Source organism: Boleophthalmus pectinirostris, unplaced genomic scaffold, assembly GCF_026225935.1.
Source record: "Boleophthalmus pectinirostris isolate CB_2022bp ecotype Guang Dong unplaced genomic scaffold, ASM2622593v1 HiC_scaffold_23, whole genome shotgun sequence".
In the NCBI taxonomy this organism is placed as follows: Eukaryota; Metazoa; Chordata; class Actinopteri; order Gobiiformes; family Gobiidae; genus Boleophthalmus; species Boleophthalmus pectinirostris.
In genome coordinates this window covers 36,999,492-37,014,347 of record NW_026571207.1, presented here as the reverse complement: position 1 = coordinate 37,014,347, position 14,856 = coordinate 36,999,492, and the positions used below count along the sequence as shown (strand labels likewise).

General features: G+C 41.3%; 1 protein-coding gene across 1 annotated transcript in view; it reads left to right on the top strand.

Moving 5' to 3' along the window:
• Positions 1-14,276: 14,276 nt before the first annotated feature.
• Positions 14,277-14,856, top strand: part of hopx (HOP homeobox) — a 1,765-nt gene continuing 1,185 nt past the window's right edge. Inside the window, exon 1 of the mRNA XM_020919986.2 lies at positions 14,277-14,580. Within this exon, the coding sequence (XP_020775645.1) occupies positions 14,434-14,580 (147 nt within the window). The 5' untranslated portion in view covers positions 14,277-14,433. The remainder of the gene's footprint in view (positions 14,581-14,856) is intronic.

The window sequence follows — 14,856 nt, the reverse complement described above, 5'->3', positions numbered from 1 at the left end:
TGTCCAGGTAGTTGCCGATTTTGACCAGAAATTTGGTTTGTTCCACCTTTTGTCGGGGTTGAAAAGGGTGATTTGGCTCCATCGATGTTTATGACCAATTTCTGACAAATGGTCTTGGGTCCTCTGCCGTTAGAGTGGATAAATAACCAGGATCAATACCCTTTACGTGCTTTCTCGCTCCGTCCATCATGTTGAATTAGTGTTTCTTGCTGCCGACCAAAATAATTCCCATCATGCAACGCACGCTTTTGTCAACAATGAAACTCACCTATAGCAGCAACAGCTTATGAACATCGGGAACTACATATCCCATGATTCATTTCAGTGCAGACAACATGAGGAAATGTGTTTTTTACATGAATTCTTGGGATTATGACTAATTCACATCAAATTATATTAGCCTCTTCAAAATATATATTGTACCCTGAGATGTATATCATAATATTATACCGAGAGATTTGGATAGTGTTACATCCCTAGTGAACACTTTAATGAATCAAAAGTTTAGAATATGTTTTGGTCGACAGTAAACAGTGAAAAAAATGGAAAAAGTGTGGTGTTCTAAAACTTTTGAGCGGTCGTGTTTACTGAGACTGAGACAAACTTGGATGTGTGTCTATCTGCAGGTTAAGCTTCATGATTTCATGGAAACAGAAAAAAACTAAATAAATACTTCAGAACACTCTCCATGAAGATAACATACTGTGGAATATTTTAGCCAAAGGAACAATATTTCCATGGAAACAAGCAGGAGGCCCCATTTTCCAGGCCAAATAAGAGTCAGGTTTTTGGAGATGCAAGGCCCTCCCTGTAAGGACACATGTTTTTCTATATTTTTCAGTGATATCCAGTGTTGTGAAGGTGACTTTTAAAATGTAATCCCCTACAGATTACAGATTACATATCCCAAAATGTAGTTTGTAACGTAATCCATTAAATTAAAGTGAGTAATGTAATCTGAATACTTTGGATTACTTGATTTGCTGTAGAGAAACAAAGACGAGGAAATCTTCATGTAAGATGTTTTGTCTGATAAAAGAAAATAAAAAATCCAGACACCATGATTTAATCCTGTTAAATCCTGGTTTTAGACCTGGTTTGGACCTGGTTAAGACCTGGTTTTAGTCCTGGTTTAGACTTGATTTAGTCCTGGTTTAGTCCTGGTTTGGACCTGGTTTAGTCCTGGTTTTAGTTCTGGTTTAGACCATGTTTAGACCTGGTTTAGTCCTGGTTTAGACCTTGGTTTAGTGGTTTGACCTGGTTTAGACCTGGTTTAGACCTAGTTTAGACCAGGTTTAGACTTGGTTTAGTCCTGGTTTTAGTTCTGGTTTGGACCATGTTTAGACCTGGTTTAGACCTGGTTTAGTGTCCGGCAATGAGTGCAATTACCGGAAAAAAAAGAAAAAGGGGGAATATAGCCCAAAATGTGAAAACAGGAAAATACCTCTGTGTAATCCATTTATTTCAACCAAGTAACTGTAATCTAATTACCACTCACTGAAACAGTAACTGTAACTGAATACAGTTACTCATAATTTGTACTCTGATTACATAACTCTGGTACATGTAATCTGTTACTCCCCAACACTGCTGATAAACACAATGAAAACATGAAAAACAAGCTGTTCTTTTTGGATTACATCTTACAAACTGTAACTTTAAGAAGGTCATCACAATAACCAACGTGCAGAAAAAACACTTTTAAACTAAATGAGTGGCTCTTTGTGTCAGACACAGACAGAGCCTGTGTTGTGCTCCTGCAGCTGATGTCACCTCACGGCTATTTTCCACGTGCTGTGTGTCCCTCCCAGGCTTCCTTACATCACCAGTCCTGTGACAGAGCCAGGTTACACCTCTGCTGCACCGACAGGCCTTCCCCATGAAGCACATAGACTCATATACGCCCATACTGACAGATTACACACATGTAAGTCACAAACCTTCACCACCCAAATCAACAGACGTTATTGGTAAATCACAAAATAAAAATGGATTTGAGCATTATTGAACATAAGTGATCGTGTCTCTGAACAATTAGTATGACTCAAGTTTGAAACACTGAAAAACAATCACTGAAGCAGAAATAAAAGGATCCAGAAGTCAAACCAAAGATGTTTATTTTGTCTTCTTATATACTTGAACTTCTTCGAACTTCTTTTTAAAGACAATGCAGTAAAATAAATTTACCTTGTTGACATGTTTCGGCTGCTCGCTGATCCAGAAGTCGCCTATTTGGACATTAAATGTAGAACATTTCTTTTTCTTTTCAACATTCAACTGAACCAGAAATATTGGAACAAAAAGATTTGAAATGATACAAAACATGTCTTAACATCTGAAGATTTGTAATGAGATAGATGGTTCTGTCTGTGTGTTTGTAGCATGTTTCAGTCAGGAGCAGCATTCTTTCTGTTTCTGTGCTTTGGCTTCATTTTTGTGAGCAAAGAAAATCCCAATTCACACAAATATGTAGTAGTGAAAGTAAGAAATACTGGCCTTACTGAGGTGAGGATATTCTGACGATAAGGTCACAGATCAGAACTGTTTATTGCAAACCTACAAGGCAACCCCTAAAAAAAATCTCTTGCGACTCACCTGAGGGTCTTCGATTGACATATATCTGTCCTGCATTTATTTACTGAAGGGTGTTTTATCAATTAGCCATGTTATAATACTGTTACCTCCTCAAAAACTGACCTGGAGTTGTGTTTGTTTCATTCTCATATGTCTGAGTAACCTTTTATTATCTGTCTAGATCTCCAAAGCTCAAAATGCTCTATTCCACCGTCTGATGTCATGAAGTGGTAGCTTCCTGTCAAACTTTTACCTTACAAATTGTCAATTATGGAGTTGAAATCATCCAAATGATTCTAGTGAAGGTGCGTGGAGATTAAAAACACCAGGAGGAACAGAGTGTTTTCAGTCAGAGAGAACTCAGCCTAAATCTGCAGGGTTTGTGTGATAAACAGTATTGGGAGTAACGTGTTAGAAAAGTAACAAATTACTGTAATACATGCTTTTTGTTGTAACGCAGTGATGTGGCATTACAGGGGGAAAAAACTAGTACAAATGTGAGTAATGTGTGTTACAATGATTTTTTAACCTGGATTGAAGTGGTGGGTTTTTCGTTTTTCTTCATGCAAATTCACTAAAAGCGAGCGAAAGGACCGGCCTGAAACTCCACAATCACGCTTTGCAGACACCCTGACTGCAAGGCGCTTCCTAGTCCAAGATTAGTCCTAGTTTAGACCTGGTTTAGTTTTGGTTTAAACCTGATTTAGACCTGGTTTAGTCCCGATTCAGTCCTGTTTCAGCTCTGGTTCAGTCCCGGTTTAGTCCTGGTTCAGTCCTGGCTTAGTCCTGGTTTAGTCCTGGTTCAGTCCTGGTTTAGTCCCGGTTTAGTCCTGGTTCAGTCCATATATGGTGCAAAAGTTCAGCATATTTTAGTGAGCATAACTTAAAAGTGCTGTAATAGTAATGTAATGTGTTACATTTTAAACACAGTAATATTGTAATGTAACTAATTACTTTGAAATGACAGTAACAAGTTATAAATAACACATTTCAGTTTTAAAGTCACTTGCCCAACAGTGTTGATATACATTTGTGAATGAAACAAAATACAAGTCCAAGTCTGTTTTTAATGAGGACACAACATTATAACAGAGATCATAGTGTAATATGCAGTGTTGGAGTAACAGATTACATGTACCAGAGTTATGTAATCAGAGTACAAATTATGAGTAACTGTATTCAGTTACAGTTACTGTTTCAGTGAGTGGCAATTGGATTACAGTTACTTTGTTGAAATAAATGGATTACACAGAGGTATTTTCCTGTTTTCACATTTTGGACTAAACTAAAACTAAACCAGGATCAAACTAGGACTAAATAATATGACACCAAACAGTAGGTGGACATACTTTAAGGCAGCAGTGATGTTATATAAAAAATATTTTTCTATCAATAATATTTTAATATGGTTAAGAAAAGACTGGACTTTTTATTATTTTATAGCAGACAAAACATCTTATGTGAAGATTTCCTCTTCTTTGCTGTTCTACAAGAAACACTGTTCATGGAGACTTGGGCTCAGCCAATTTGAAGAGAACAAAGACGAATTTTCAGGATGTGGTTGTTACATTCATGTCGTTTTAAAAAACATGACAATATCAAGTAATCCAAAGTATTCAGATTATGTTACTCACTTTAAGTAATTTAATGGATTCCGTTACAAACTACATTTTGGGGTATGTAATCTGTAATCTGTAGGGGATTACATTTTAAAAATAACCTTCCCAACACTGGTAATATGGGCCCTTTATGAGTCAACCTTGCATAATATAAGACCTTTAAACGATGCTCTACAATTGTACATTGTTAAAGTGAGTGCATTTATCCGGGCATGCATTTATAAAACTTTAACTGGAATTCTGGCTAAAAGTGTAAAAGTGTACACAGGGACAAGACGCAAACTTCCCCAAACATCAGCACTTCTCTTTTCTCTGAAATCTCCTTCTGTCTCATCTCTGAAAGCCCCAAACAGAACGTCTTTTAGTATTCACAAAAGTCTTTTTAGTAGAGGTGCAACAGTAACCAAAATATCATGATATCGTATCGTCAAAAGTCTCAATAATATCACAGACCATCACAATATATCGAATCACAAGTTTCTTTGCTTAAATTCATTGTTATGGTGCAGCAATAAAAAACAGAGGGAACTACATTGACCATGATCCTTTGCTCCGTTTTGGTGCAAACTACATGAAGAAATAATGAAATTTTAGTTTTTTGGATTAAGATTTGGATATTATTACATCCTTACTTTTTAGAGATCACAAACATAACTATCAGAAACAACCTATTAACATTTTGAACAATGTCACAGTTTCCCTGTTATTTTTGCTCCCCATGCTACGTCGCTCCCCCTTCAGAGTGCAATCACAGCACACTCAGGTTTGTCAAGTTGTTTTGTACAGTTTTGTATCATGTTTTTGTATATTTACGGAGAATTGTCACTTGTATTGTATAGAATCTTACAGCGAACGGTAAAGTGGATTTGAATAGGGCCCAGGAGAGATCGCTAGATTACTCAAACATACACGGGTAAGATCTAAAACCTCTTGAGGCATGTTTTTGATGAGGGAATAACGTTATAACATGGTAGAAAATCACGTCGCATCAATCGTTTTGTAGGTACATTGTTTGAATCGGTCTTTTTAGACTGACAGTGTAACATCTGTCCTCACAGAAGAATAGGGCCTCCTGTTCTTCTGTGAGGACCTCCTGTTCTTCTGTGAGGACCTCCTGTTCTTCTGTGAGGACCTCCTGTTCTACTGTGAGGACCTCCTGTTCTTCTGTGAGGACCTCCTGTTCTACTGTGAGGACCTCCTGTTCTACTGTGAGGACCTCCTGTTCTACTGTGAGGACCTCCTGTTCTTCTGTGAGGACCTCCTGTTCTACTGTGAGGACCTCCTGTTCTACTGTGAGGACTTCATGTTCTGCTGTGAGGACCTCCTGTTCTACCATGAGGACTTCATGTTCTTCTGTGAGGACCTCATGTTCTACTGTGAGGACCTCATGTTCTACTGTGAGGACCTCCTGTTCTACTGTGAGGACCTCCTGTTCTTCTGTGAGGACCTCCTGTTCTTCTGTGAGGACCTCCTGTTCTTCTGTGAGGACCTCCTGTTCTTCTGTGAGGACCTCCTGTTCTTCTGTGAGGACCTCCTGTTCTTCTGTGAGGTTCTCCTGTTCTTCTGTGAGGACCTCCTGTTCTTCTGCACTGGGAGGTATAGGTTTGAATAGGGCCCAGGAGGGATCACTAGATTACTCAAACATGCATGGGTAAGACCTCTTGAGGCATGTTCTTGATGAGGGAATAATGTTATAACATGGTAGAAATCGTTTTGTAGGTACATTGTTTGAATCGATCTTTTTAGGGTGACAGTGTAACATCTGTAAAAAAAACAAAAAAACAACAGTCGACAACAATCTTTACTTCATAGTGATAGTTTCCTAAATCCCTAACTACTTGTTTACTTCTACTTGTTCCATTACTTTGAGCCTCCAGTATTATTTTGAAGTAGCAGTACTCTTACTTGTACACACTCGTGGCTACTCTACCTCTGCTAAAGGTGTCCAAAACCCTGAATAGATGACTGAACCTTTCAAATATCCGAACACATTTTCCATCATAAATCTGCTCAGACGATCTGACGTTTGTGGAGTGGGGGCAGGGCGGTGCTGTCTTGGCCCTCTTCATCTACAGATCTGCTTCCCATCTGCTCCTCTCTCTGCTCCACCCACAACCTCAAATATGTCTTCAATATGTCTTCAGCATGTTTGTCTGATGTTTGGGAGAATATCTTTCCCTCGAGAAGAGTCTGAACCTGGCCGAGAAGAAGACCCGAGAAGAGCCTGAACCTGGCCGAGAAGAAGACCCGAGAAGAGCCTGAACCTGGCAGAAGTCACACAGGAGCCCACTGGAACATCTGCCTTCACCTGGTCTTCTGAGGTCCAACATGGAGTCTCCAGCAGGTTCTGTTCTTCTCTGAACTACTTTGAGTACTTAACAGTCAAATAACACTGGGGGGTCTTCTACATATATCTCTATAGTAGGATTTTCAGCAGGTACCAAAAAGTTTTAAGATGAAAAGTCAAGTAAAAATACAAAATGGATTTAAAGATCACATTTTCAGTCTGAGTGTTCTTGGAGTTTGATTTTCAAGAACTTCACTGAAAAACCGACTGTGTCAAAATAAAGCTCAGGTTAAAGTCTAAGTTGAGTAACAGAGCTTCAGACAGGGCAGTACCTACAGTTAGCATCACTCCCAGGGAAATGTTGAAGTGATCTGCTGCAAAGTACCTGTCCTCCTGTTTCCAGTGGCCTGACTTGGCTCTACTCTCCTCGTTCCTTCTTGGCCTGGTTGTGTTTCCATTACTGTGTAGAGTCTGATTCCGTATCCGTGGAAACTGTCCAAAACAAACCGATATGTTTGTTTTATGCCCACCACAACACCACAGCTCCTAGTTTTGACTTTTGTTTTGTTCTTGAATCAGTGGCAGAAATACAGGACTACATTCCTACTATAATACTCCCTACAACTGTATAACACTTCACTCTTATGGAACAGATAATACTCCCTACAACTGTACAACAACTCACCTTTATGTAACAAATAATACTCCCTACAACTGTACAACTCACGCTTATGGAACAGATAATACTCCCTACAACTGTACAACAACTCACCCTTATGTAACAGATAATACTCCCTACAACTGTACAACAACTCACCTTTATGTAACAGATAATACTCCCTACAACTGTACAACTCATCCTTATGGAACAGATAATACTCCCTACAACTGTACAACTCTCCTATAACAGATACAATACTCCAACTAACAACTACAACAACTCACCCTTATGTAACAGATAATACTCCCTACAACTGTACAACTCACCTTTATGTAACAGATAATACTCCCTACAACTGTACAACTCATCCTTATGGAACAGATAATACTCCCTACAACTGTACAACTCACCCTTATGTAACAGATAATACTCCCTACAACTGTATCAACTCACCTTTATGTAACAGATAATACTACTGTACAACTCACTTATGTAACAGATAATACTCTCCCTAACAACTGTACAACTCACCTTTATGTAACAGATAATACTCCCTACAACTGTACAACAACTCACCCTTATGTAAGATAATACTCCCTACAACTGTACAACAACTCACCCTTATGTCACAGGTAATACTCCCTACAACTCCCCCTTATGTAACTGATAACCCTATGTCTTGTCAATCATCATATGATTGTTACACTGTCTTCTTGTGACCTATTGTATATAATAATAAAGCTGTCATTTTATATTTTATTACTTAACTTTTTATTTATTTTTTATTTTTATATTTTATTACTTATCTTTTTATTTTATTTTTACTGTATATTTACATTTATATAATTATGTCATATTTCATACCAGTCTCTTGTTCTTTTTTTTTTTTTTTTTTTTTTTTTTGCTACTTATTTAGAATATATTATTATCATTTATATTTTTGCTCTTTGTTGTTATATTATATTGTGATGTGTGACTCCTGTGTCCAAATCATTTCCCTTGTGCTTCAAAACATTTGGTCTAAGTCTAAGTCTAAATGCACTAGATTAAGAGAAGAGAGGAGGACCCTTATTTGTTCCACAATGAGGAAATTCTCCAGAGTTGCAATGCAAGAGAATAGGTACTCAAAAATCAAAATAAATATTAGAAAATAAACTTTAACACAACACTGTGCAAGTATAATCAAATAAATAAAAGAGCTACACTGTGACGTAGAGAAAGTGTGTGTACAGCAACAGCATAAACAGGATAAACCGCGGTGGATAAATATTAGATTAAAACTATAACAGTGAAATATTCATAGAAATATTCACCTTTTTTTACACATCCAAAGCTAAAATCATTATTATGACTCGTCACAGTGTGTGTTCCTCTGGGTGAGGAAAGCTCAGTCTTCAGTGAGTCCAGTTCTGGATCTCCATCAGCTCCATCCTAATCAACTCTGATCCATTCTTGTGCTTTAAACACCTTGTTCCACCTTGTGACATCATCTGGTGGTAATCCAGGAACGACTCCCGTAGGCCTTCAAAAGACTTATTCTGATCATTTTTTGACAGTCAAGTTATAGGTCAGATCTGTGGAGAGGCAAGATCATACACAGCCAGAATGCATGTTTTTCAAGGAGCTTTTGAGCAATTCTTCTGCAGTATGAGGACTTCCTACTTTACTGTGAGAACCTCCTGTTCTACTGTGAGGACCCTCTCTTCTTCTCTGAGGACCCTCTCTTCTTCTCTGAAGACCCTCTCTTCTTCTATGAGGACCTCCTGTTCTTCTATGAGGACCTCTCGTTCTTCTGTGAGGACCTCCTGTTCTACTGTGAGGACCTCCTGTTCTACTGTGAGGACCTTCCGTTCTTCTGTGAGGACCTCCTGTTCTTCTGTGAGGACCTCCCGTTCTTCTGTGAGGACCTCATGTTCCTCTGCAGTGTGAGGACCTCCTGTTCTTCTTTGAGGACCTTCTGTTCTTCTGTGAGGACCCTCTCTTCTTCTATGAGGACCTCCTGTTCTTCTGTGAGAACCTTCTCTTCTTCTATGAGGACCTTCTGTTCTTCTGTGAGAACCTTCTCTTCTTCTATGAGGACCTTCTGTTCTTCTGTGAGGACCTTCTCTTCTTCTATGAGGACATTCTGTTCTTCTGTGAGGACCCTCTCTTCTTCTGTGAGGACCCTCTCTTCTTCTATGAGGACCTCCTGTTCTTCTATGAGGACCTCCTGTTCTTCTGTGAGGACCTCATGTCCCTCTGCAGTGTGAGGACCTCATGTCCCTCTGCAGTGTGAGGACCTCCTGGTGTTGCTGACGGAAGTGCAGCCTGTGGTATTGGATTGTTTTGGCTCCTCTCGAAATACTGTGTGAGTGTGAGACAATGGACTATTGTTAGAGCGGATATTCTTCACATTCATGTAGCCCACTGAGGACCTCTCCACACACACACACACACACACACACACACACACACACACACACACACACACACACACACACACACACACACACAAACACCGAAGCCAAGAAGAGCAAACATTGTGTAACCAATAATTACAAAATAATATAATAAGATCATAAATAGGAGTAAAAAAGAATGTGGAAGTATTTGTACTACTCAAGTGGAAGTGGGGTTTATCAGAGTCTCTGTATTCATCTAAAACGACTAAAGAAACAAGTCTCCGGATTTTCGGACTGGAAAACTGTGGAGTCCAATGGAAGCTGATGATGCCGTAAACATCACATGAAAGAGCTGAGCAGCTGTTAGCCCCTCTGATGGACACCGACAGATCAAACTCATTATTTATTTATTTATTTATTTTCTACCAAAATGACTGCACAATGCTGTCATGAAGATTAAGAGAAAAAAAATTGGAGAACGAAGTAAGTCCAGAGCAGTGGTCGTGTACTGGAGCTGGTCCCTGAGCGTGTTTGGACCCCTGGGTGTGTTCGGGCCCCTGGTGAGGTGGCCCCAGAGCTTACGTAAAGGCTGCTTTGTGCTGCTCCTTCCTCTGGACCAGGCTTCCTCTGGAACTTTAAGACCCCCATTTCCTCACAGTGCACAGGCTCTGTGTTCCACTCTCTGCTCCACAAACACACTCCAGCTTCAAACACATTTCACTTTGGAATCAGAACTGTTCAGAATTGTACTATCTCAATCTTAAATGTCAGGCCTTTTACATGTTGGAAAGTATAATTATTTGAGTGACTTTTTGCAGTAGTTGGCAGACTGTATATAAAGTGTTTCTAAGTTGAAGTTTTTTTCCCTCAGTCGTCCGGTAGAATCCACGGCAAAGAGAAATTCAGTTTGTCAACTGGACAACTGGACTGGTCCTCCCTTCAGGCAGTGTCCAGCAGCATTTTGACCAGAACTGAAGAAGCAGTTTGACAATTTGAATTTCTCCTTTTGCCATGTTCTTACTTGAGTAAAGGTTTGGTTTACTCTCCGTACTGTGAGTAGATTTTGTGCGTCATCACGTCACTCAAATAGTAGTTTTCCTTATATATTGTAGACCTACTAAGGCTATGTTTATATGATGACAGTCTCAAAAGGAGACACAAAAGTGGCATTGCATCTTCACTTTTTATTCTGCATTTAGACGAGCGTTTCAAGAGGAAATTGGCATACAGTGACGCAAAAGTGTTCACAAAAGAATTTGATTGTGTATGCATGCCACGCGACATGAGCAGAATTGACCTGAGTTTTGCTTCTTGGGCAGTGTAGACGGAAACGGCGACACGGTGGCTGAGTGTTTAGCACTCATGCCTCACAGCAAGAAAGTTGTGGGTTCGATCCCCAGGTCGCCCAGGCCTTTCTGTGTGGAGTTTGCATGTTTCTCCCTGTGTCTGGATGGGTTTCCTCTGGTCTCCAGGAAAAGTTGATAGCTGAGATGTGTGAAAAATCCCTCAGTCGTCCAGGTAGAATCCATGGTGAGGAAAAAAATTGCTCTATTATGGACATGAATGTGTATGGACATGTTCTACTAATTAGACCCCACACCCTGTACAGGTCAATTGGCTGAACTAAGGCTACATTCAGACTGCAGGGTTTAACGCTCAATTCAGATTTTTTTTGTGAAATCCGATGTTTTTGTGAGGTCGTTCACATTTCCAGTTAAATGTGACTTGTATGTGACTCCAGTGTGAACGTTAAACGGCCCAAAAGTGTCCCGCATGTGACACTGGAGACACGACGACGTCAACCGCAGCGAGCGTCTCTGTGTTTACAGAAGTTGTCCAAACATGGACGCAGCATCGAGCACCTGGAGATTTTAAAGTTCCTCTCGTACCGGAGCCAGAACATGAACAACTTACTTGTTTTAAGGATTGAGAAGGAGAAGGACGAGGTTTTTGGTCGTGGTGTTTTGTGGGGCAGTGGCAGCGACGTCTGTCGAAAGGAACGTGTGGATGTGGAGACGGAGCCAAGAGTGGTGAGTGGTGATGTGCTTCACTTCAGTCACACGGAGTTCATTAACAATTTTCGCTGACTTCAGCGCAGAATAGTGACGTTTGTGGTTTGTTGATATCGTGTAGGTGGATGAATGCACTTTGGCCGTTCAGACTGAAGTCACATGTCAAAAGATCAGATATGTATCAATTTTAGGAGCACATATCCAAGTGTCCTGGGTCACATTTGAAAAAATCTGATCTGTGTCATTCAGTCATTAAAAGATCAGATACAGGAACATAGGGGCTAAAAAAATCAGATTTGGGTCACTTCAGGCTGCAGTCTGAACACAGCCTTATTAACAGAAAGTGTAATAAGTGTGTGTGTTAGTTTCAGAGTAGTTAGCTCCTCCTGCAGACAGATATAAGGAAGTGTCACCAGCGTCTGACCAGAACTGAAGAAGCAGCTTGGATGAGCTGCAAAACCTCTTCAACCAAACTAACTTTTGTCCAGTCCACAAACTGAAAACTGAATTTTCTCCTCGCCAGTTGATAATTAAGGCCAATTAAATACAATCAATCAATGAACCTGCCCAGGGACGACAGGTGGAAATTCGCTCTGGTGCTACAACCTGGTACAAGCATCTCTCCTGTTAAGGTTCATGTCAAAATGATGCGCTGTCTCATTAAATTACAAAAAAATACAAAAAAAAACGCTACAGCAGAGCGTGTTCAACTTTTCCACTCTGGAGGGTGGATTTGAGATTTTTGCATTTTTAAGCCCCAAAAACGCCGTCACCGTCTAAATGAAAGGCACTTCCAATAAAATATTTTGTCGTTTTTACCAGCAAGCGTTCTCCTGTAAACGGACCCTCATAGGCTTAATCTGTGTAATATTTTTGACTCACCCTGCCAGTCAGAAGTTTTAGAACACCCTGATTTATTGCAGTTCAAGTCGTGCAAGTCCAATAAAGAGCTTGAAATGGTGCAAAGGTAAAAAAAAAAAAAACTGAACAGACAGAGGTTAAAAAAAAGTCCAAGCTCTGCCAGAACTTCCTCAGGAAAAAAGAACAAGATGATGAGCTTGAAAACCTGGAGTGTCCAGACTTAAACCCCATCGAACTGGACAGAAGAGTGAAGCAAAATACAAGTGCCACACATTTATGGAAACTTCTGTGACAGACTTGGGAAGAACTTTCTGAACAATATTTGATTTGTGTTGTAGAAAGAACGAGCCACGAGTGTGTTCAGCTGTTCTATCTGCCAAAGGTGAACACACACATGAGTCAAAAGTTTAGAATATGTTTTGGTCGACAGTGAACAAAAAAACTGGAAAAGTGTGGTTTTCTAAAACTTTTGAGAGGTAGTCAGTATTAGGGAGTAACAGATTACATGTACCAGAGTTACGTAATCAGAGAACAAATTATAAGTAACTGTATTCAGTTACAGTTACTGTTTCCATGAGTGGTAATTGGATTACAGTTACTTTGTTGAAATGAATGGATTACATGGCAGTATTTTCCTGTTTTCACATTTTGGGCTATATCCCTTTTTTTGTTTTTTTTGTTTTGGTAATTCCACTCATTGCCGGACACTAAACCAGGTCTAAAACCAAGTCTAAACTAGGCCTAAACCAGGTCTGTTTTTAATACGGTTAAGTAAAGACTGAGCTTTTTATTTTCTTTTAGAAGACAAAAGATCTTATGTGAAGATTTCCTGGTCTTTGCTTCTCTACAGCAAACCAAGTAATCCAAAGTATTCAGATTACATTACTCACTTTAAGTAATTTAATGGATTCCATTACAAACTACATTTTGGGGTATGTAATCTGTAATCTGTAGGGGGATACATTTGAAAAGTCACCTTCACAACACTGGCAGTAGTGTACTTAATATACTTTCTGACAACTACCACCTCTGTGTAGAGAAAACCAGGGGACTCTTGTTGTGGCACAGTTGGTCAGTGTTCACCCTCTAACCACAGGTGGATCACTTCACCTCACTGCCCTGTCTGGTGCGTTGTGACAGGAAGGGCATCTGGCGTAAAAAAAACAATCTGTGTCCCCTGGGTCAAACCTGAACTCTCTAAAAAGACCCGTCAGCTCCTCTTCGGGGTCTTTGTGCTGACTTTTGTGCCTGTTTGTGTTTCATAACAAGAGACATGAACCATCAGGACAAAAAGTGTGACTGCTGGAGATACTGAGCTGCGCGGTTTGAACGAGACCAGCAGAATGGCGCACACATGGCCGCTGCTGTGCGTGTGTTATTGGAGACTGAGTGCTGTATCGGCCCGGGCTGCATTGTTCCTGCGGTTATGTCATAAAGTTACATAATCTGCGGTTATCTGCGGCATAAAGGCAAATCAGCGCTGCGCCTGTTTGGATCTGAGTCTGAGTCTGAGCTGCTGCTGCTGGAGGCTCCGCGCATGAGGAGCCCGGGAGCGGCGCACTGCAGCGGGACACATCCAGCCCCACTCCGCTCCATCCCACGGGACTGGGGCAGAGCGGAGTCCTCCTTTCACAAAGAGCCCGAGGACTCCGATCTGCAGCAGCACGTCCCGCTCCCCTCCCCGCTCCCGTACAGGGCGCTCTGTGTCCAGGTCTGACCCCCTGCGGGGGGCAGGCTCTGGCACGTGCCTCTGTGTGTTGTATAGGCCACTGTTTGGAGCCGTGTGGACTTTTCCACGCTGCTGTGAGGGGAGGGAGGGAGGGGTGTGTGCGCGGGGCGGAGCAGAGCGCGCCTCTGGCACACCAAAGCTGAGCGCTCCAGTCTCCGCGCACACACGCACACTGTGCTCTCGTACCTCGCGCTCTCTCTCCGCTCCGCGCGTCTCTCCTCCACAAAGGCTCCGCAGACAGGGACTTTCCCGCGGCTCTGGACTGCCTCTCACTCTGCTACTCGGACTGAGGACTGACCCACAGCGGACATGTCGGGGACAGAGAGCTCGCTGCAGCTGTCGGACTACCAGCTCCGCACTCTGGAGGAGAACTTCACCAAAGTGAGCAAACACCCAGACGAGACCACGCTGATGCTGATCGCAGCTGAGTGCGGACTGTCCCAAGAGGAGACGCAGGTGAGGACCGCGGGGACGCACTAAACACACGCGGGGGCGCACTAAACACGCTCTCTTATGTCCAGAAAGAGGAGGAGAGCGCGGCCCGTGTGCGGAGGAGGGTGGTACCAGATTACGGTTCTCTGTTTTTGTGTTCTGCTGTTGGCTCGATATAAACATTTGGGAGGAACGCTGTGGTCTAGAACATGTCTGTGGAGCTTTTGAACGTCCACGAGAGGAATGTAGGCTTTAGAAGGCAACATTACGTCATGAGATTGGGTCGTGTTGAATCTGTGG